At 40.6% G+C, this 24,939-nt stretch overlaps 1 protein-coding gene and 2 pseudogenes across 1 annotated transcript; all 3 read left to right on the top strand.

Annotated features, from left to right (window-relative positions):
- LOC137296871 (synaptogenesis protein syg-2-like) overlaps positions 1 to 15,541 on the top strand; it is a 115,204-nt pseudogene extending 99,663 nt beyond the window's left edge.
- LOC137258018 (protein amalgam-like) lies at positions 773 to 5,139 on the top strand (annotated as a pseudogene).
- On the top strand, positions 14,466 to 18,135 carry LOC137287478 (uncharacterized). Its single transcript, XM_067819813.1, has 8 exons — positions 14,466 to 14,727; positions 15,491 to 15,646; positions 15,913 to 15,928; positions 16,106 to 16,158; positions 16,570 to 16,662; positions 16,807 to 16,917; positions 17,106 to 17,146; positions 17,827 to 18,135. Exons 2-7 carry the CDS (start codon positions 15,601 to 15,603, stop codon positions 17,117 to 17,119), a joined length of 333 nt encoding a protein of 110 aa, XP_067675914.1. The 5' UTR covers positions 14,466 to 14,727; positions 15,491 to 15,600; the 3' UTR covers positions 17,120 to 17,146; positions 17,827 to 18,135.
- The last annotated feature ends 6,804 nt before the right edge of the window (positions 18,136 to 24,939 follow it).

Genomic DNA, 24,939 nt, shown 5'->3' with positions numbered 1-24,939 from the left:
ACATCAGATGTTGTAACAGAACCACGATACGAGCACAGATTAACACTCATATCCTCTTTCCATGTCAAACAAAGTAAAACACTAGGGACATTTGTCACGCTGACAATACGGCCGGTTTAGGCTGTTAATGCATGTTCCAAAGAATATATTTCATTATTGACACCGATTGTTGTAAGCACACCGTTGTTCCGGATAAAACATATAATGTCATTTGTTATTATTGATTGCGAGAGCGTAGTAACAAATCTTGTGAGCCAGATGTCCAAAACCCCACACTCGTAGACATTTCATTGTATAGTCGCTTTAGCAAAGGGTAAAGCAGTGGCTTTGCACAATTTGATTTCAGACCTGTCAAACGAGAAGGAGTCTGTTGAAAAGGACAAACTTAAGGAACGGGCAGGGATCAAGAGCTATACATAAAGAGGCTCCACAGAACAACCTGCCCATAAAGATATACGATCCCAATTTGGAGTGATAGTCAGCAAATGTGGGTAGTCTATTCTATTGGCAACATTTACTTATTTCCCCACGTCAATCTGACATCCAGTCATATAATTATAATAATTATTGGAGACAATCACCTGGCCGTGATAGGTTGATGGTTCGTTCTTATTGAACACACCAGATTCTTAATGCCACTCACAGAAGTTAGATTTAGTTTTACCTATTGCTCCAAACTGCTAGGATGTGGCCTCGGTAGTGACTCGGGTATATTTACTAACCAGGAAGTAGACATCACATAACATGGCCTGACCTGGAAACACAGGTAGAGGAAAACTCCGCTCGTCCTAATGTAAAGGTGAGTGTCAATATACTAACTAATGCTTGTAAAACTTCCTGTTATTTTAACTAGTCTTCAACAAAATCTACACAACTGTATCCATCCATTCTGTTCTTGTTTACACATATCTGTATGAGTACCTAGCTTGCGGCTGCCATCTACTGACTTCTACATTCAACATGCTAACTTGTACTGATAAATTTTCAACCAATAATGGTGATCTGCCACATAAGTCAAAATCTCCTTAGGAAGATCAGTTAGGACAAAATCAAACAAATAGGTCTGTATAGTTATGGTATGGAGTTATGGTAACAAACCGCACACATGGCTCAACGGAGCAAGTGTCGGATACAAATGTATATTGTTTCATGAAGTCTAGCTTGGTGATCATATGCACAGATTCTCCTAAAATGCTGTGGTAAAAGTGTCGATCTTACCGCTCCACTTGATGAGATGCAAGTGATGTTCGAGAACTAAGGGAACCGGGAACCTCTCAATGTTTTTTACATAATATATAGATGTGTGTGTGTGTGTGTGTGTGTGTGTGTGTGTGTGTGTGTGTGTGTGTGTGTGTGTGTATTGTCCTCCTGGATAACGGCATCTAATCGTCTCACCATGACCTGTAACTCATACACGGTAATCGGTTTTGAGATATCTGGAATATTACATATCTTTCAAAGAGCATTTTGTTTCAGATAGTTCGAATCCACTGGATAGCCTGTATTTAGTTCGAGTGCGGGGTTGATGTTTTTCAGTGTAAGCAGGTCAAGTAAACTCAGAGTGATAAACGTTGAAGTGGTGTAAATGTCAGGAATGCAGCACTTCAAACCTACAAGTACGGGCATGGTTGTGGGAAAACGACGATCAGGGGGTGCAGAGTCGCTTGCGGTAATGACTGAGCAGCGAGAGCGAATAAGATCATAACTCATTATTAGACACACTACATGTCGTTCACGGTGACGTTTCTCAGAATGTCCCAGACCACAAATCCTAAACTGAATATGAGATTGCGCATGTGTACCGTTCCTTTACCTTTTCAGAACACTGCCCATGGCGTCACTTCGTACTTCAGCAATATCTGTGTTTGCAGTTATCCTGTTGAAAGGTATGTCAGGATGAGGATTAAAGATTATTTATGAGTAGTATTTCTACATTAAATACTTACTTGGCATCTAATACTCAACATGTATCATTTTCACAGACGTAAGCAGTATCTAACTTAAAGGTTGACGGAGGATAGTGTTATCGAGGAAATGGTTATCAGGGCGTTGCATAAAGAAGCGTAGAATAGGAAGATGAGGTCGAATTTTGATCCCTGATTACAGTCAAGATACCTGTGACCGTCAAACATCTATCATATATTCTTTGTTGTCAGGTGTTGGGGGATCACTGACTGTATCAGGGTCAGGAGGTACAGGGATACCCAACCAGCAGGCTCTGACACTGAGATGCAGCTACACCGTGACACCTGGGGATTTTGTTACTGCATTCACATGGAGGAGAGTGGAGGACAGTTCTACAGTTAACATAGCCAGTGGATCAGTGAGTGCTCAGACAGTTGTGTTCCAGGACTCCTGGCAGAACAAGGGTGTGTTTGTTGGTGACTATACATCTACCCTCGACATCCAGCTTCCTGCCAGTCAGATGAACTCCAGTTATGCCGGGACGTACAGGTGTGAAGTGTCTACTCTCTCAGTATCTGTTCATGCTGATGTCGCTGCCTCTGTGTTTAGTGAGTATACGACAGACATTATACTGAATAAAGTGTAACGGGTGACCTCCAGGTATCCGTAAATATTAATAAGTTATTGAAAACACATACGATGTATGTACGATACAAGTACATATTACAGAACTCACACACAGACTCTGCTCGTCTTCAGTTCTGCAAGCCTTAAAGGCATATAACGATACCGTCACATTGCTCATGTATAGTTAGATATCATTCGGAATGTCATCCCTGAAGAATCCACCGTCCTGGCGCCAGTGTTCCCATATGGCCTATAAACAATATCTCACACAGCACTTTTTACTACTAAGGCAAACATGTCACTATATGTATATGGTGTCGTGTCTAAAGACATCGATCACATTATACACTGTAGAATCTTAACCAGGGAGGAGTGAGTGAGTCAGTTGCTCTTTACGCCGCTTGCAGCAATATTCCAGCAACATCACAACGAGAAACGCCAGGAATGGCCACAAGAGGTAGGAAGTTCGCTTTGATCATTATATGGTCTCCCTTCGACCTACACAGTAGTCTCCCGTCTCATGATAGACTGTAGTACCTACACCAGGAAGAAGAAACCCCTCTGCTGTCATGAACACAGTCTCAGTTAGTGGTCAAAAGTATTTAACAACATTTCAATGAATATTCATTTCAGCCCCTCCTTCCATATCTGGACTACCACCAGCACAGACCGTCACAGAATTCTCTAACACCAGGATAGACTGCAGCACCTACACCACACCTGGTAACCCTCCAACAACAAGATACAGGTGGACCTATGGTGGTTCTACGGTCAGTACTGGGGCTGTACTTGACAGGAGGAACATCAGCAGGAATCAGGGAGGAGACTACACCTGTACTGCCAGCAACAGTCAAGGATCTGACTCAGCCTCAGTCAATGTAGCTGTGCAATGTGAGTTGGAGTATCTTTAGTCAATTCTTAACAGTAGTCTCTCTTTACCTTAAAGATATACTACAGTTTACTCGGCCAGTACAGAAGTTTCTACTCTACCCGGACGGTACTTAAGTTTTGACAAGGGAACGGATGTCTACTTCAGTGAAGTATGACCGTATCGCAATCAACATCACAAACGCTTTAAACATTTCTTTTTGTAGCTTCAGTATGCAAGGTGTTACTGCAACGAGGTCACTACCTGTGCTGTCATACCTGCCAGTGGCATTATCTATTATGTTGTTACATAACAGGTGCTGGGTATTTTGCGGGCAGTTGGTCTACATAGGTCCATAGTTGGGTTTCAGGTATATATTTCATAAATATATTGAACTGTTAATTACAGCGCACATATGATCAGTTGACTGTATACGTGCAATCACGTTGATCTTGGAATACGGCAATGTATAATCAGTAAATAGTACATAAACACAAACACACACATTAGCTGATGTTTCTTTCAGACTCAGCAAGCATACGGACGTTTACCGCCAACTCTGTAAGTGGCTCAGTGACCGTTAACGAATCAAGTACAGTGACACTGATTTGCCAAGTTGAGAGTAATCCAAATCCAGTCATCAAGTTAGTGAATGGATCTCAGGAAATGAGAAGGGCAGATAACGCATTGACGGCGACATATACACTGGAGTTAAACTGTAGACAAAGGGGGAACTTTTCCTGCACTGCCTCCAACAACATCGGGAAACCGGTCACCCAGAGCGTCGAACTGTTGGTCCAGTGTAATATGTATTTGAAATTATGTGTGTATGGTTGCTTAATTAAATGTATGTATGTTACACTTGATATTATGATCAACATATCTTCCAATTGCAAGTGTAATGTTCACGCAATGTAGTAGTATTATCTGCTATATGCAAACACCTTATAAATACAAACTGTAAATCTAAACAATGCTGATAACAAGAATTACTGTGATTGTATTACTCCCATAATGGATGCTGTGGATGAAGCCCATTTCTTGTTTTCCCCGCAGTGATATTGCTGGAGTGTTGATAAAAGCGATGTGAAAATAAACTGACTCACTGATTCACTCACTACCAGTGGTGCCTTGATCATGTGAACACACATTACTGGTTCTGGAACAGTCATTATGCTGTTGAACATTTACCAGGTTCACCTCGGCGTGATGAATCAGTGTCTAAAGGACTCAAGTTCGCCGCTACACCGGGTGGTGACGTGACTGTGGTTGTGTCACTCCTGGCCTAGCCATTTCCTACATTCATCTGGAGTAGATCCATCAGCACCAGCCAGGACCTCACTGGTTCCTCCAGCCCTGTCTCAGACATCTCAGTCACTGCCAGACTACGCCTTACTAACCTCCAATACCAGGATTTCGGAGATTACTATCTTACAGTGGACAATGGTGTGGGCAGGTCAGTTACATGCACAGTCACTGTAGTACATGCAGGTGAGTTGACGATGTCCGATATTGTATTGGTCATTCTGGCTTCAGGGATTTTCAGACTAATGTCACTTTTTGTTAACATTTTACATACCGTTTAATGCCAGAAATAAGAAACTTAACAGGGAAAGATTCTGAGATCATTTTTTTTCTGAAAACGTTGTTGCAAGGGCCACTACAGATAGATACCTACACAGTTTCGAGATCTGGATAAAGCAACAGCTTCGTCGCTATGGCTATCCGGGGTAGAATAGGCATTCAGCAACCGATGCTTCCCATATCAAGCGATTAAGCTTGTCGTAAGAGGCGACCAACGGGATCGGGTGACACATGTCATCGGTTCCCAACTGAGCAGATCAATGCTAATACTGTCGATCACTAAGTTGTCTGGTCCAGACTCGACTATATACAGAACCCCTCCATATAGCTGGAACATTGCTGAGTGCGGCGTAAAACGTAACTCACTCACTCACCCACTCACTTTAAATAATGTCATAGCTTCAAATGTTGTTAGATACATATACAGTCAACACCGATTAGAATTAACATTTTTCTTAATAACTGATGAAATTATCATTTTGTCTTTGGATCAAGTGTTAGCATGTATCTCTGGATTTTATGGGTTTTTTTTGTGTGAACCACAAAAGAAATGAGCTCCTGGACATGGGGAAGAGCTGGTCTTCATGGACGCAAGATTAGTGTAAACGATGATCGACTGTAGTTAATGTAAGACTCGCTGAATTGGTTTGATACATGTTTGATACCCCGCCGTCTCACTGGTACAGAGTAGACACCAAACATACAAAACCAAATGAGGGATATATAAATGTTATATATATAAAATTCAACCTCTGTCATTTTGTATTAGACCCCACCACCTGTAGGGGGATAAAACACGAATGGTTTGCATGAAGCATCGCAAATATGGGCATAAATACACTTTACTTGGCGGCAGTGACGTACATTTAGTAGAAGTCGACTGAGTGGTTCTGGAGGTTTGACTCGCTGATTTGGTTTGGTAGATGTTATCACATCCGCATTCAGCATATGATGGTCGTGAAGTCAACAACTGCTTGGTTGACTATTTACAGACCGAGCCATGTCACTAGAATACTGCACAGGGCTCAGTTGAACCACAAATGCATAAAATCTGCAGTCACATGTTATAGTGTTTACATTGTAGATCCACCAGACCAGCAAAACATCGTCTCTTCATGTATCAGTACAGGGGTACTAGCAGGAGCGACAGTAGGAACATTTCTTCTTACTTTGTTCATTGGAGGAGGAACTGTTGTTATAGTGCTGTACAGAAAGGGGTACAGGTTCGGAAATATTGTAAAAGGTACATAGTGAATGTCATGTCATGATATGACTGAACACAGATAACATAGAGTAGGTCTTCTCCCAAACGTCTGTTACATGGTCTTTGTCTTCCACATGTGTATCACTGGTTATCAAGATTGTGTATGATGGCCAAGAGTGAGATTTGTACTGCCGTTGTTTGTAGTGTGTCTATAGTTACGTGTCTATCTACAGTAAACTTTGTCACTCTCTCCTCCGGTTACATTTACGATTGGTGTTTCATGTTTATGTTTGTGTTTTACATGTCATTTGCATTTTGTTTGTTTGTTTTCAGGCGCTTCACAAAAAAGGTAAACAAAACATTGCATCGATCATCTAAAACCAAGGAATAAGGTCGAACTTACATTATGTAAATTGAATTATATTTTACATTCTAAAGTATATCTCCTAATTCCTTCAATTATTGCAAATGTACCTGTTGATTTTACAGTTCCAATCATCCTGAATCCGCGGAAATGGACAACAGAGGGTACTCTTCATTAGGTATGTGCTGGTTATTACTTTCCCTTGTTTTGATACAAAATCTCATATCATATTTCCACAACTTAACATTACAATATGTTTCAGATGTTCCACCGCAGTACTCAAATTTGACGGAGGAATCAGAAAAACAACAGTACACCCAGTTGAAGATTTATGAGAACACAAAAGGTACATGCATGCCATTCAATAAAGTAAAGTCTAGAGTTCTCATGTGAATGCAGTGTGAAATTGTTTGGGTTCTAACGAGAAGGATAGAGGTGTAATTTGATGGGGATTTTCGCCAACCTGTGGGAGAGCCACTACACTTGATGATGAACTATATAATGAATTATATCTTCAGCGGAAGCTGCAGCAGACGGAAATACCTATGAAGGCGTAACAGAGGCACCCCCTGTGACCTATGAGTCTCTCAGTGCATCGCCATACCAGAACACTGGGGCACATTCGCGAGGTAACCAATGCATGAAACACTCCTGGATCCATGGTGTCCACAAATCCCTTGACAGCAGTATTCATCATCATTATTCTTTGTCTTCTGTTCCGGTACAACACTTTTGTAGTATTGGATGCTTTCAGTTGTTATTTTTTCTGTACGTTAAATAAACCTTATTTGTGTACTTTGCAGGTCCTGTCCATGGAAATAACTAACGAAACTGATGAGTATATCAGTTTCCAGTTATGAATAAACTACTCGTTCAAGCATGACTGCTTTGAGGCAAACGACAGTGTTATTGCCTTTAATTTACAGATCATTATATGGTGGGGTTATCCTCATTTCGTCTTTGTCGATTATTTATCATTGGGTATACCAAATGTAGAAAGATATAAATGAAACCAGAAAACAGTATATATAATTTGTCCGTTAAGACCGAGAGTGATGTTACTCGGACTTGATTAGACAGGCAACGGAACCGATATCAAGTCATACCAGGATTGTAGCAAAACACAGAAGACATTCTGTACATGAGACCTCATAGTGCCGGTGCCGTGTGTAAGTTCCGACGAAACATCCTCACAACTATACAAGAACTCAGCATTACTCACGCTGAGAGGCAGTGATCGTTATAGGACACTTATTGGGAGTTTAAAACAACGGGACGTGTCAGATAGAGCACATGGAGGCAAGAACTAGTTCGTTCTTTTGAGAAGACATTTGTCACTGTGACTTTCCATGGCTTCAGTTTTGGTGAGAAAGTTTCATTTTTCACGGTTAATATGAGTTTTATCGTTTGCTATTTCAACGGATGTGCTTAATTTGGTGTATGATTAAAGTGGTGATTCTCAGCAAACATCCAGTGGTTATTTGTTAATAGCGTTGAGTTGAGCAGCTGTCACAAGCAAAACTTGATTCCACTGACAGCAACCAACAGTTTCCGTCTTCACAACTGGACATCATTCCACAAACCTCCAAGAATCAGGTGACTAATAATACGACAAAATGTGATGGATGTCAACTTCTTCTTTATTGTTTTCACAACGTTTCTGTTTAACTGCTAGTTAGCATCCACCTGACGAAGGGGCAAGGAATAGCTCAGAAACGTTGTGAAAACAATAAAGAAGAAGTTGACATCCATAACATTCTGTCGTATATTACAATACCGACTTCTAAATGCCTCACCAGGTGACTAGTCAAATGTGCCTTTAAAGCAAAATATAATTTGTTGTCATAATTATGAATACCGTCATTGTCCGGTGTGGAGTTTGAATGTCATCGCGACAAAGCGTTATGCCAATGCAATAAAGACCTAAGTAATTGAGTAGTTGGCACCTAAAGGGGAATTGAAGTTCGACAGTTTGGCACATTTAACAATCAACAACCAGAGCAATACAAGGGGATTCTTCAGTGTGAACCTCGTCACACGTGGGCTTGTATATCACTTTACTGTGGGAGTACTGTACCAAACTACTAAATAAAATCACCGTAATCAACACAACACGGAAGTGAATTACAAATGACAACAATCACAACAACTTGATGTATATCACCCAATAAAGCTCTTGAGAGTTATCAGTTTCAAGCTATATACTAAGTAACCAGATAACACCTGCCAGGTAAGAATGAAGGTGGACCAGTGTCATTTGTATCATATCCATATACAGGAGTGAACTCAGGTGTCTCCCTTGGAGTGAACAGCCATTTCTACAAGTAATAACAAGACCAGTAGAATAGTAATAAGGATACTGGTCTACAGGTAAAAACAAGGTCGACTAACGGTGTAGGACCCCTGTACACCCACTCGTCATACAGACAATGAATGTAGGGTAAATGGGTGGAGTACCTGGACGTGAAGGATCAAATTGATATAACTGAGCTGTGCTTACTGGGATTGTCAATGAAACACCGAGATTCAATCGTTAATTTATTCGCTGACTGACTGACTCACTCACTCTCATTTATAACACCCAACAAATACTCAGTCAGAACCTTCAGTTATGAAGCTGACATTCGACTGGCCTATATTTAAACACTACGCAACTACCTTGAACCGAGTGATATGCGAGTACAGCTTCACAGAGCTTCCGCGTTAAGCTATCTGGCTACACAGGACGACTGCAGTGACGGTTAATACCTGACAACCGGGAGTCCTAGTTGGTATGTATAGTGCATATATTGTATTTAGGTTGTAGGGAATCTAATGCGTCTTTGTTTACTTCTTTCACCATGTTGAACATGTCAACTGTGAGCGCTTATTCGATTCATGCCAGTGTATAGGACTAACACGCTACTTCTATGCGTTGACCCGTTCACTGCTGGTACACATGCTGCCTGTGTACGAATCATCTGTATGCGATAGATTAACTAAAACACCTATAATTACACGCACTGTTACTTACTGTACAGGCACTAGAATGAGTGGAAGTTGTGTCCCTTAGTTCGCAATACCAACTTGCCAGTATCTGTTCACAAAGGTATGTGATTTAACATCATATGACACATACGCTAGAGTATCACAGATCTGGTCTCTAACCAGCATTATATAATCAAATTTGTCACTGTAGAACACAATGCAATGAAAAGACAGATCGGCAGCTACTGAAGGAACCAGGGACCATGGGGACTTACAGTACTCTTGCTGCCTGATAAACCCCAGCTGGACATACATCACTCACGATGATAAACACTGAAGCTACATTGCAGGTCTCACGGCGACGCCAGACTGAAGGGATGATGAAGATAATCTGTGCTGCAGTATTGTATCTAAATGCAGGTACCTATCACACGTGTGTAACAGCCCTTGCTTCAGTTTTCCTCTGAATACTCCCATTGTTATCATATATACACGTATGAACATATGTCAAACAGAGTGTTTCTCTTCTGAGAGTAACGTATTGTCCTGCTTTGTGAATGACACGTTATATAACAAAGTATTTTGAATCTTCAGGTGTTGTATCCGGTGCGGGCAGTCCAGTGTTGTCTGCAGTGTCTGACACAGCCAGGCTCAGCTGGGAGATTCCACGGGGAGGTCTGGAGACAGGGAGTACATTCCTTGCTGTCAGTCCTGCTGGTGACACTGTGTTTGCACTGTTGCCTGATGGGACCTTCCTCCCCACTGAAAGCTACACACCTAGACTGGAGAACCTGGGCAACATAGCATCCAGGAATGTCACCTTCACCCTCAGCAACATCCAGACATCAGATGCAGGGACATACACGTGCGGAAATGGAGGGGTCACTGCTGTGATACCCAACTGTGGACAGAAACTGGTTGTCCTGGGTAAGATGTAACAGCAGCGGTATTAGTGCGTACGTACATGTATATGTTAGGAATCTAGTAGTGGTATAAGTACGACATTATCTGTACTTGGAACCAGTCGAATGCTGTCTGCAGTGTCTGACACAGCTAGGTTCCGCTGTGAGATTCCACATGGAGGTCTGGGGATAAGAAATACTTTCTTTGCTGTGGTGGATGAGTGACTACTTCACTAGATGTTGTCAACAGTTTATTCCTGTTTCGTCTTCACACATTCAAATGGTAAACACATTTGTCTCTTAAAGATGTGTTGGCTGTCATCGTGAAGTCCACCATACAATCCCTATGGCTACTGTAAATCACGAACTTATGGCGTCACGATGTTTATGAGAAGGTCTAGTTTAAAATGCGTCACGACATTAATGCTGTGTTTAAGATAAATTGTGACGACGTTGTGGGGGATATAGAAACGAGTTCCGTACTTCCGTCCGTCTGTGCGTCCGCCATACTTTGCCTGAAGCATATCCTCTAAACTGTTCGTGACAGCTTAATCAAACTTTGTACACGTGTCAGTCATGATCCCTAGATGTGCACCTGCAAATGAATATTACTTTTAGTGGTTTCCATGACAACAAGTTTGACAGAAATTGGTAGTTGTATTCTTTTCCGGAGCGGCGATCTATAGCCCGGTTTTATGTTGTACCGCCCTCTAGAGTTAAACTGTTTCTGATTTAATTAATAGTTTCAAATATCTATCTGCTGTTATTTAGTTGTCTCACTGTCCTTCGTTTACAGGTGTTTATATTTTCTAATCTTTACCTTGTTTTAGTCATGATAGAAATATTGCCGATGCGACTGAAAATTTTAACTCACTCACTCATTCACTCACCTTTCCGCAGCAGAACTTACAAACGTTCTCTGTTTCTTCAACAAGAGTGATAGGTCTAGTGGTACATTGTTGCCTTTTGGTAGATTTGGATTTCTAAATAAAGTTAGGGGATCAGGTATCAGAAACAATATTTGATGTGCACTCGAATGAAGTTTTAGCGATTTATGAAATTTACACACAGTAATTGTTCACACCGTAAATGTCATCGCCGTTACAAAATACAAGAATAGCATGCACAACCTTCCCACTCACACACATCGCTTTACCTGTATTTAATATGCAGACCTTCTCAGGAACCCAAATCTTTAAAGTGGATAAGAATTTCAACCGTATTTTGCTCACACCATATTCGTTACACACCCAGACAAATGTGTGTAAAAATGAAGTTTCAATCAAACATTGAGGGAAACCTGTGTTCCGACCTTCCTGATATGAAATGACACCTAAGCTTTCACCCAACTACTCTCTTACTCTTTACATTTCCACTTCTGTCTCAACGTCTCTGACTCGTGAAGATCCGGATTAGAATCGACCTTCATTGTCCCATGCTGACCGAATGTTCACAATAGCTGACTTGGTTGACACGTGTCTCTTTTTCTGTTTCATATATAAACCCGCATGTAGAGACACTTAATGAAGTATTTTAAAAGCACAGCACACAAAGATTACAGACAGCTTTAATATTCACACATAAAACCAAGTGTAAATCTGGCTTCATTGTTCGCATTCAAAAGATGATTAATGTGTTTAGTGAATGAATGAATTTTCAAACACACAGAATCAGATGATCAGAGGACAGGTCGAAAGGATTTTATCGAATGACATATGATTGTAACATGAGCCCTCATTTATTGACAATATGGTGTTCTTTTCCAGCTGTAGAATAAATGGTGATGAGGACATGTAGATTAACAGAAGCCATCTTGACCATTACCAACCTGCTCAATACGAATAAGTCATGTTCTGCATCAATGGTTATGGAAATCAGATCACGCGATGCTGACACAGATCTAGACATGTTTTTGTAAATGCTAAATGTTGTAGGCATTGTTTCATTCCGGTTCTGAGATCATGGTCGTGAACACCACGCCACTTTATAACTATGCGGGAATTATACCTGAAGTATGAAGGTCTTATCTTAATTCACTAAACAGACTTTGAATGGACAATCACATGAAGTGTTATAGTTTCAATGTCCTCTGTCCAGGCGTTTCCATACACCATTAACAGTCTGCAAATATTGGCGTATTTGTCTTGTTTTATATTAAAACACACTGCCATTTATTCCAGACGGTCCATACCAGATTTCCCTGACTCCTTCAACCTCCTCCTACACTGTAACAGAACACCAGCCTCTTCCATCAATCGCATGCTCCGTCCTCTGTAGACCCGGATGTAGCTACAGGTGGTTAGATAATGGAACAACTTTCAGCAGTGGAGCCGTGCTCAAGGGGCAAGCTGACAGATCCAAGGCAGGCTCCTACAGGTGTCAACCTGCTAATACACATGGGAGTAGTGAGAGTGTTACCGTCAGTGTTAATGTTCAGTGTAAGTATACAGTCTACACTGGTGACAGCGTCACAGTCAGTGTTGATGATCAGTGTAAGTATATAGTCAACACTGGTGAGAGTGTTGCAGTCAGTGTTGATGCTCAGTGTACGTATATAGTCAACACTGGTGACAGTGTTACAGTCAGTGTCGATGTTCAGTGTAAGTATATACTCAACACAGTTGACAGTGTTACAGTCGGTGATGATGTTAAGCTATATATACTATGCTCATGTAAAAGTCCAGCCATTTCTTCTCATCAACAGATCCAGCCGACATCAGATTGTTTACCGCCAACGCTCGCGGTGACTCAGTGACAGTTAGCGAGTTTGATACAGTGACCTTTAGATGCCAGATCGACAGTAACCCACGGTCAGTAATCAGGTTACTGAATGGAACTGAGGAGTTGACAAGGACAGATAACTCCCTGACAGCAACATACAGACTGGAGGCAGCAGAATGTAGACAAAGAGGGAACCACTCCTGTACTGCCACCAACAACATAGGGACACCGGTCACCCAGACGATGGAGTTGCTGGTTCAGTGTAATTTGTCTGGATATTATGTAGACACGGTTGTGTTGTGATCATTGTCATTTATGGTTTTCGATAAGGAAATATGGCTTCCATGTTGAGCGAAGGAAATGCTTCTGGTATCCTTGTGTATTGTGATATGTGTTCTTTGTTGGCTCCGCACTGCATAAGTATCTTTAGCATCCTGGCAAAATGATATAATGAGTGAATCAGAAGATATAATCACCTCTTCATTTCATTTCACCCATAGACTGTGGAAGTTGTATATTAATGAAAGCAAAATCCGACAATATGTAGATCTGTCGACAAAGAACAATAAACCAACTGGCCCTTCACATGGTGTACAGAACCAGACTTAAAACTGGCATGATACCACATGATGCGACAATACAATATAAAAGTAAACAGCTGCCGGTAGGTCACCATACTAGGCACCAAAAAAACCCAATTAAATCATCAAAAGCAGTACTACAAAATGTGTTATGCATTAGGAACATGAAAGAGATACTGTGATCATATATATTACATGCTGTCTTTGTATTTGTTCTCGTGCCACTGCGTAGATTAATTTCTACATTTAACCAGGTTCACCTCGTCTTGATGACTCAGTGTCCCAGCAACTCAGGTTTACCGCTACGTTGGGCGGTGACGTGACTGTGTCTGTGTCAGACCTGGCCTACCCTCCTCCTGCTTTCACCTGGAGTAGATCCATCAGCACCACCCAGGACCTCACTGGTTCCTCCAGCCCTGTCTCAGACATCTCAGTCATTGCCAGACTACACCTTACTAACCTCCAGCGGCAGGACTTTAGTGACTACAGTCTTACAGTGGGCAATGGTGTGGGCAGCTCAGTGTCATACACAGTCGGTGTGGAGCATGTTGGTGTGTTACTTGTTGGTATTACAATGTTACGATCATTTTGGTGTGTTATGATTACAGATTTACTTTTTCTATTCTGTTTTCATTAAACTTTCATTTGATGTTTTTTAACCTATGAACTTAAATCAATAATTATATTTTCATCATAATTTATTTAAGGACGACCACAGACACCTACACGGTTCCAAGATCTAGGTAATGCAACAACGTCGTCAGTGTGGTTGTCGTGGCTGCCTGGGTTCAATGGTGGACACCCTCAGACGTTTCTGATTGAGTATCTACAGTTTGCTACAAGAACATGGACTGTGTATAATTATGTTAATGACACTGGTGGGATGATGGTAGCAGAAGCGAGTGGCCTTACACCAGGAGAGACTCACATGTTTAGATTACAAGCTAGAAATGACTTCGGGCATTCTGATGGATATGTATTGGTAGAAGCTGTGACTGTTGGTGGTAAGTGTCTCTAGATGGAAATCAGTAAGTGGTAACCTGTTATCTGAAGGATACATCTGGATTTCTGTTTGCTAAAATTTCATATTTGTGCATATATTCAGAGAAAAGAAAAAGAGTAATTTACGAGTCCATGTATGCTAATGCACTTCTTGTTTCAAATAGGGAACGTAAATGACAAATTGAATATATCTGAATAATTATCATTATGCAGCATAGATGGTGTGTACGTGTGAAACGTTTCCGTGGATACATATCATTTCATTATCATGTATTAGGAGCTAAATACTCATATACCAAAACTACTATAACTATCAGTGTAGAATAATACGAATCTATTCGCAAATCTTCTGACTTACAGAACACACAGGGAACTGGTCCCGGTGACTGGCTGACTTGGTTGACATAGTCATTGTGTCATTGCATTGCCTAGTCGAATATCGACAATGTCACTGATATAATGCAGACAACACGCTGAAACTGAGTTCATAATTTGCACACATCTTTGGAATTTAGTCTATCACCCATCATTTATAAGAGCACTATGTCTAGATGGATAGGGAAAACGGAATCTGAAAGTGAATTTCGAGTGACCACGTTTGCTGCCAATATACAACCTTCCGACAGCTTTGAGAAAACGTCACGTGTTAGCTTGGCACATGCTCTCGTGATTCATGAGGGCCAGTGCAAAACTGGACAGGGAAGCCTGAAGGCAGGGGTGTGCAATCAGCAGTCGGCCGTAAACGGTCTTGTGATTACATTGTAGATCCACCAGGCCAGCAAAGGCTTGAAACTTCATGGAATTGAACTGGGGTAACAGCAGGAGCGACAGTAGGAACATTTCTTCTTACCCTGGTCTTTGGTGGAATCGTACTAATGGTGCTGTACAGAAAGGGATGCATAGTTCGAAACATTGGAAAAGGTACATAGTTCATTTTCTGTCGTAGATGTAGATGTTATCCCAGATGTAAGTCCCTTGGCACTGCCGAATCCAGGGTTGTCAATGGGGAATGATGGAAATACTATTAATGTGATTCAACGTAGGTATTGTTGAAGTTTGGATCCACAATATTTTACAGGAAATATTATCTGTCTCCCGCCCTTTTGTTTATGAATGATGTGACATATTGATATATATGTGAAGTGTGTTTCACACTCCATGACATTTTTGCTATTCTCCTTTTCCAGGAGCTGCACGAAAGAGGTATTTCACGTGTCATTCTAGTTCAATGAAATAGTGCATGGATCAGGTAAAACTAGGAAGTAAGATAGTAACTTTCAACAGGTATAATAGAATAATGCATTGCAATTTCTATATTGATGTTCATCGCTCGATTGTCTGATTTCAATTGTTCGAGACTGACCTGATGTTGTTTTGTAGATCTAGCCATCCTGAACCTGTGGAAATGGACAACAGAGGATATTCGTCATTAGGTATGTGCTGATTAATGTATGTTTCCCTTCTGTTGATATTTTGGTCGTCTCTGGATCAGGTCAGGACGAACCGATTCCAAAGTGTTTCAGATGCTCAGGGGTAGTATTCAGATTTAGTGGAGGAATCGGGAAACAGTACACGCAGTTGAAGATTTATCAGAACACAAAAAGTGTTCCGTGATCGGTTCTATTGCAATCTTATGTTTTCACGATGATACATTGTCAACTCTCTGGAGTGTTAGTTAAAACAGTGAAGCAATAATTTGGACTGTTCATGAAATATGTTATGAATCTTCAGCGGACTTTGCAGCAGACACTAGTACCTACAATGACCTGCTGGTTTTTTTCCTCCAGCTGATATTTCGACCATCTCTGGATCTTTTAGCACTAAATCAATACCATGGGTTCCAGGTCAGGTTACTGTTCCAACGCAGGATTCAAATGTGAAGGAAGAATCAGAAAACCATCAGTACACACAGTTGAAGATTTATGAAAACACAAAAGGTAAATGAATCTTGTTAAGTACTGTTGAACATCCCATCTGATGTTTTAACATGAATATTTTGTCAGTTTATAGGAAAGCCAGTACGAATATTGAAGATGCAACATATATCTAGTATTGAATTATGTAATGAACCCTGTCTTCAGCGAATGCTGCGGCAGATGCAGGTGCATATGAAGACGTGATAGAGACTCTCCCTGTGACCTATGAATCCATCAGGGCATCGCGATACCAGAATACTGGGGCACATTCTCAAGGTAACCAAACCATGAAAAATGGTTATTTATCGATAGCATTCCATTGTTATGGATCAACTCTTTCGTGAATGTGCCAACAGCATTAATCCAAAGCACATGCTTTTCATTCTCATCTGGGATAATACGCTTATTTCATGTGCTATATACACTCAGTTGATAGGATATTTGTATGTTTAATTACATTTCAGATCCTGACAAATGAAAATAGTCGCACACGCCCATTCTCAAGGTAACCAAACCATGGAACACTCCTGGTGATTCTGATCGCGTTACATCGTTATGGATCAAGTATGTTCTTAAATGTTTCAAAACCAGTAGCCCAAAGCATATGCTTTTTCTTATGTTTGAATACGTTTTATTTTATGTGGTATGTTCAGCTAATGTGATATTTGTATGTTGAATTACATTCGCTCGTGTACATTTCAGGCTCTGACAAATGAAATATGCACAAAGCTTAAGGCAACATCATGCCATGAGTACAGACACAACATTAGTTTAAAACAGGTCGATCTTGTTATTTTCTTGATATTGACATTACATAAACGGAGATGATAAAGTACGCTAGTAGTGTAGGGTGCTCAGTCATAGTTTAGTGAAGTATCAGTAATAATGAAAGAACCGTTCACTATCCCTACAATAGCCACGGGGATAGCTGTGCACTACATATATGACATTTTCGGTGTGTACGTTGCTGCATATTGATTCTTTCGTATCTCACTGTCATTGAAGATATCACAATCACGTGCTTCAGATTGGGAGAGTCTTCGAGACTATATTTATCATAACAGTACCACCACATTGACTCTAATATCTGGTTAACCGCATTGCCAGCATGTGTTATTATTTTTCATAATGGCTTTGCTAATGATTCCTTCAAAATAAAATGGAAGTTTTTCAAACTTTTCACAGAGAGGATATAGTTCGGCCGAACCCCACAGACAATATCAATTCTGGGGTCCTACATACACCAAAAAGCGGTAATTCAGTCATCAGTCATTCAGTCGCTGTATAACAGAGTGCATTCTACCAGAAAATCAGCCAGCAATTCTCAGTCTGTAGCAACCCAGGTAAGCAAAACTGCCCGGATCTGAGTTGTTATCGCAACTTGGTGTATATTTCCCTTATACAAAAGACTAATGGCTGTTATCAGAACAACCCTAATATATAAACTAACTTTGTAAACATCTGTCTGGGAAGGACAGGCAAGGACAGGGTGGCATACACACAAGATAATGACAGTTAACTCTGATTGTGACCAAATGAAAGAGGGATGAAGTTACAGTGTTTTTGTGTTACCTGAAGTCACTTGCTAATGATGTGACACAACTCCACTCGTGAAGAGAATTACCCCAAATTTGGTTGTGACGTAATCCAGATAGATCGAGGTACTGAAGACATGTTGCAGCCAGGTCATGAGGTTTATCTATCTGTGAATGACGAGGAGCTGTGTACCTCTTCTGTGAATATCGAGTGTATTGTGTAAATATAGTGTATCCGAACATATATTGTGTGCGGATGGAAGTTCTTATCGCCTTTAGTATAAGTTTTGAATATATATCTGTTCAGTGTACATCAAATATAGGTGTATGTGGCTTGGTGGTTATGTAATATAATTTTTGAAAATAGATATTGAATATGTAACGAGTATCGTGAGTGTATCCAAAACAGATAGATTTGACTGCTAATGCTGAAACAAATCAGTATTCGTTTTATTTCCATTGCGTCTCAATAATCGATAATCTTCACGATTATCTTCGGTTTTCTGTCGACTACGCAGAAGATTGGAAGACGAAGATCGCGAAACGTGATTTTGTAAGCCCTAACCAAGATGGCAGAAAGCGCACCTCGGCTTTCCCGTAAGTGTATTTTCCAAAACATCCCAACTGATTCAGGGTTCATCGGCAACGTTTCAGACTTATCATGAGGGGTTGCATGAAACCTTGATATCAATGATAATTAATATGCTATTTTTAAATTCAGTTCTCTGAGGAATTAACATATTTTCACATTACAAAAAATACAGCAAAATATCACACACACACACACACACACACACATATATATATATATATGTGTGTGTATTATTGTATTATATATAAACGTAAACGTAATAACAAATCCCTGACATTATTTGGCATTGCACGTAGGAGGGTGTGTGGATGTTTCATCATTATTATTTTGTATCCAAATTACACCATATCGCTAATGCGTAACATCATATATAATCTATCATTGCATGGCAGAACAATTATGTACATAAGTTATTTCTATAATATGTATCGTTTCTTGCCGATGTATTTACACAATAACATATATAAAACACTTATATGTCATGTTGTAATCTTCGCATTTCACAGGCAATAAACGGGGTACATCTTAAGAGACGCTTCACTTCTCATCATTTATTGTCCTTGGAACGTCTTAAGACCTGAACCCGTGACATTATGTTCATAGAAATGAATCGTAAGGTTTCCCTTGTGTAACAATCAAAAATAAGTGAGTGAGTTAATATTTAACGTCACATCAGCAATACTGCAGCCATATCGTAACGAGAACATTTATATCAATATCAAAATTTATGAATTGAGAACGTAACATCCTGTCATGGACGGACAGTAAAAGCACTAGATTATCACAGATATGACCTTAAAACTAGCATGTGAAACTAAAACAGTGTAATTAAAGAAGACAACGCAATATAAAAATCGGCTATAGATCGCCAGCAACAGAAGGTAAGAATAAAAAGACTTAACTCGATGGATATCAACTTAGTTGTTTGTTCCACGTAAATGCACATGTACGTGTTTAATGCATGCTTTAACATGTTGTGAAACTCGAGTAATCCCTGCCACTACTTCAACATTGAAGGGTGGTATATTGAAGAGTTTTAAGAACCCATGTGTAAAATCTTCGAACTCAGTCACACATTAAATCTATAGGTATTCTGTGTTAATATACACCGACTCCTGTTTATAACACCTGTGGGCATTTGACTGTATACTGTCTATACAACCACATAGCGATAGTGCACTACACGGCCACACTGCACACACACACTGTCGCCCAACACTATATGCGGGTCATGACCTTGTTGATTTGAGCGACATGTACCCTACAGTGGATATTCAGGTGTTCCGAATAGCATGTCTACAGAGACACATTTATACAATCAACAAAGATATAGTGTCAGTGTAATATGCTAAATGGAAGTATGACACACGACCTACTTTACACATCCAGTCATCTTATACAATGGAATCTAAGAGATAGCATACACTGTTCACCAGTCCTAGTACCTTTTACTAGTGAAACTAATTTCACATACCACCAACATGCCAATGCTCTACATCCGCCTATTCTTCATAGTTGGGACTCTATTGGTGGACATTCCTCACAAACAACACCAAAGGTACACGAATCATGCTTGTATGTCTATAACATGTTTTAGTTGTCTCTGCATTAGGGGTAGCGTAGCCAGTCTCACACCTTATGTCCCACACATACTGTCTCCTATAGCTAAAATAGAACCAGGGTGAAGATTGTATGTTTATATCTACAGACAGTACAGGTCTGCAGCTATCTACCTGCACTACTGATAACATACAGAGTGGTTTACACAGAGAGTGTAATAGTTAGGAACATACGGTAAAATCGAAAAAATGAAAACTTCATTAGACTTTCAGACAAAATGAGGAAATATTTTGTTTTGTGAACTTTAATATGAGCCAAACCTTTGCTTCCTAAGCTCTACGGTAACGAGAATAATGTTTAATAATATGAATGGAGTTTGTTGAACGTTGTGTTAAATAGTACGTGAGTCACAGCTTGGATGAAGGAGGTAAACCAGACATGATTCACGTCTGTATTTACCTTGGTGAAACCCATGGGCACAGGTGTGGGGCTGACACGCGAAGACACATAATGTGATAGACTGGTATTTGTTACCCCATGAATGTGTTTCCAGCATCGCGAAATAATATGACACAAGAGATGACGTCAGTAACAACAAGAGCACCGAATAAGTCGGATAAGTGGTTTACCCACGTGGGGAGATTTTGTCTACGGTAGTAATATGATGTTCGGATTCTGGAGCCTATCCACAATGAGTATGTCAATCACGTTGAGCATCGTTCTGTGAAACATTCAGCTTCTGCCCAGGACTATCAGCTGACGTCATCATGTGGAGTTTCTTTGGAGGCAGGAGGGAAATGTACCCTGATGTGTTACACAGAAGCTTCACATACAACTATGCAGTGGCAGAATGGAACTTTATCATACAGAGTAAACCAGGGTAGTTGCAGTTCCACCTCTATCCGCGTCCAATCTGACTACACCACCTCCTGCCCCAGCTCCACCAACTACACCCTCACCATCAAGAACGCCGTGTACGGCAGGGACAGACTCAGCTGGGAGTGTGATTATCAGTTTGGAGGCAGAGCCAGAAACCAGATACACACTGATGTTCTTGGCAAATCTGTCATGTTGACATTGGGTTCAATTGCGACGTGTGTGAGGTGGATGACATATTACCTGTGTTTTCAAACTTCAACACTCAATTTCTCGAAAGATATTTAGTTTCATACCCTCATGAAGCTGTGTTATTATTCCAATTATTCTATTTCCTCTGAACACTGTTACCCTTACTAGAACTACTGCATCTATCACCCGCGTAGCAAATCTCCAATCCACCGCCGTTTATGGCGTTGTGCAGAGACGGAACAGTGTGACCTCCAGCCCAGCAGCAGTAGAGGGATACACTGGCTGGACAACCACCATCAACAACCAGCTACCAAGCAAAGGTAGGAACTCACAGTACTACCGTCAGGCATCAATCACACAGTCTAAACTCAACTCTACGTCTTCCTATCCTGACAGTAAGCATGTGAACTGATAGATACTATACTGAAACTTTATGCATGCTGTTGAGATGCCTGTTGTATTGTCGGTATGTATGATATTCCCTTTTCATATTCCCTTTCATTCCAGTTGCTGTCAAGAGTGTGTCACTGACAAACATCACGTCTGCTAATCATGAAGCTGGAGCTGTTGAAGGCCTTGCGTTCTGCCAGTTACCCCGCTCCCGAAATCACGTGGTACAAGAACAAATCTACTGGTTTCAAGTGGGATATCAAACATCCCAGTCAGGTGTTGTGCAGGCCATCAATACGATGGTTCTCAATCCTGTCAGAGGTGACCTTGATCATACAGTCTACTGTCTCGCCACCAACATGCACAGTACTGCCCAGTGGATAAATGTTTGTTTATATGCCACATCTGAGTAGAACTAAGAAAATAAAATACAAATTTAGTGCAACATTTAGAGACGTAATTCTGAGACATGATTCTGGTTTGGCACATATATATATATATAGACACACACACACCACACACACACACACAACATATATATACATGCACACACACACACACGCACGCACACACACACACACACACATGCATGCCTGCATGCCTGCATGCATGCATCCATCCATCCATACATACATACATACATACATACATACATACATACATACATACATACATACATACATACATACATACATACATACATACATACATACATACATACCTTTTGTTCACAGTGACGGGATAGATTGACATGTTGATTATGTATGGGTTTTCTGTAGTAGATGTGTTCATGTGAGGAGACGCTAATATTGCGTTATCACGCGAGGCTGTTTTATAAATGGATGATATCCTGCATTAGGAGTAAAACATGTTTAGCGAGTATTGGCGAACTAAATACACAGTTGGGTGGTCTGTTGATCAGATGCTCTTTTAGAGGTTTCTTTTGGTTGCTGAAATCCACGGGGACTTGTTTTGCTGAAAATAGTATGTCCTGGGCCCACACTGATATCCATACACATATAAGAAGGAAAGGGATCATCAACGACGAGCTGCTCTCTGACTGTCAAAAATAAAACACCAGTATTATTTTTATTTCATGGTGCAATATATTGTATTGGTGCGAGCCTATTGAGGCTGAAGGACAAACATGGTGGACTCGATCACTCGATACCGCTGATTTTCCAATAAAGTCGTGCATTGCAGGTAAAAGAATAACATATTTTATATGAGAGGTTGTAGAACGAAAGCGGAATATGTAGCGATGACGGTAATGCCATGTTTTTCGCCGATCGGGTGTTTTAAAATGAAATACATCGTAATTCTACCACGAAAGGCGATGATTTTCGTAGGCGGGTTATTGGTGTACAGATGGAAAAGTTGTCTTTTCCCCAGTTCCAAGGAAAGTTACTCGGTACATAGGGCACCGATTTTGACAATTTTGGATTCATCCGAAGGGGAATTTATCTGACTTTATTTCAGTAAGAATTGTGGCTGTATGTTCCACAATTTCCCACCCAGAATTCGCCCATAATCGAGAGTGGGGTGTTCGACAAATTTGTGCACGTCATATCCCTTTCCTTCTTTATATGTGTATGGATATCAGTGTAGGCTTGCTGGACCCAGGACTTATTATTTTCAGCAATACAAGCCCCTGTGCTGAAATCGATATCCATTCGTCCTGTGCGCGTTGTCCATGCCTAATGGGGAATTTTCCCTTCAGACGTACTGCCGTTTTATTGGATGCTTCTGTACCAGTATATGTAAGTTTCTGTATTTTTGTCGGCGGTATATATCACAGAAATACACAAAATGTAGTAAACAGGGCGATTACCAAGCATTTAATGGCTGAACGGTTTAACGTTATCCTAGCAGAAAATACAAAAACACAAGACAACACAGAAGCGCTCAGACCATTACTTTCTGCATAATGCTTAGATCGTTGTTTTTGGCGTGACCAGCTTTTTCTCCCGAAATGAATCTGATAGAACACTTATGGAACTACCTCTGTTGACTAATCAGAAGACTACCAGCGTCACCTGTAAATGCTCAACAACTGGAACAATATCTCTTACAGGAATGGTGACGGATCACGTCTAACGTCATTCGTTGTCTTTAGTAGTTACGTCATCAATGAGTCGACGAGCTTTGTCGTGTATTGAAACCAATGTCGATCACTCTCACTTCTTATTAAACACTGATGACATTTCGCAGAAAAACTCCTTGTGGATTTATGTAAAATCAGACTATGATGCCACGTAACTTTCAATGTCTGTCAAACGGTACGTTCGACTTTACATGAACTGAAATTGTGTACTTGTTTGTAGGCTTATCTCAACCTGCATACGGTATGAAAAGGAAAGGGAAAATATAAAAGCCCTTCAAAATCTTGAATCAGTTAGGAATGTTTGCTGCTTATGTATCTGAAGATGTGGATGACTAACACGCCGAACTTCAACGATAATCGTTGAGAGCAAAAGTGTATCCATTACATTATATTTACAGAGTTAGTCAGTATCAGGTCTTGTAGTATCTATCAACTCAGCGTCAAAGTAATCAGGCAAGCATGTCAAACCCGAGACACTATTCTCTTGTCAAGTGGGATCCGTCATTCGACGAGGCACCCCACTTCCAGAGGTGCCAGATACTTTAATGGATATGGCCGAAATACAGTGCCATATAGTCCATGTTTCGCGTGAAATGTGCATAACGCTTGACATGGATATGTTTTACCATCTTAAGCTGTTAATTAAGTATATCATTTTACACTGAGGATTGGATGGTGACTTTTTAGTCTCATTTCTCCACACAATGGCGTCCGTATTCAATTCTGTTTCTGTGCCTGCCTGTTTTATTATTATATTGGCTGGTGGGATTTTATGGAACATTATACCCATAATTAGATGCGGACGCCCTATTGCATTCGTATAAAAGGCTAATGTTCTGTTATCAGTATGGAACAAATGTGTCCATATCGGTCAACCACATATTTGGTCTAAAAATAGTCCGTCCTACCCGAAAGCAGTGAGGAAGCATAACGTGTGATATCATTGGTGCACTCTGTTCGGGTCTGCACCAAACGTAGGTTGGATTCTCCAAGGATAAGATACACATTTGAAGGTCACACCAGCTGAATCCAGGTAGGTGTTGTTTTAG

This window comes from Haliotis asinina, chromosome 1 (genome assembly GCF_037392515.1).
Source record: "Haliotis asinina isolate JCU_RB_2024 chromosome 1, JCU_Hal_asi_v2, whole genome shotgun sequence".
NCBI lineage: Eukaryota > Metazoa > Mollusca > Gastropoda > Lepetellida > Haliotidae > Haliotis > Haliotis asinina.
The sequence above is the reverse complement of the archived record's forward strand: the minus strand, read 5'-3'. Positions and strand labels throughout refer to the sequence as shown.

Coding starts and splice junctions, on each gene's coding strand:
- LOC137287478 (XM_067819813.1), top strand. CDS start 15,601: ATGGTGCTGTACAGAAAGGGATGCATAGTTCGAAACATTGGAAAAG. Junction 16,159..16,569: donor CAGAGGATATTCGTCATTAG/GTATGTGCTGAT, acceptor CATGGGTTCCAG/GTCAGGTTACTGTTCCAACG. Junction 16,663..16,806: donor GATTTATGAAAACACAAAAG/GTAAATGAATCT, acceptor CCCTGTCTTCAG/CGAATGCTGCGGCAGATGCA.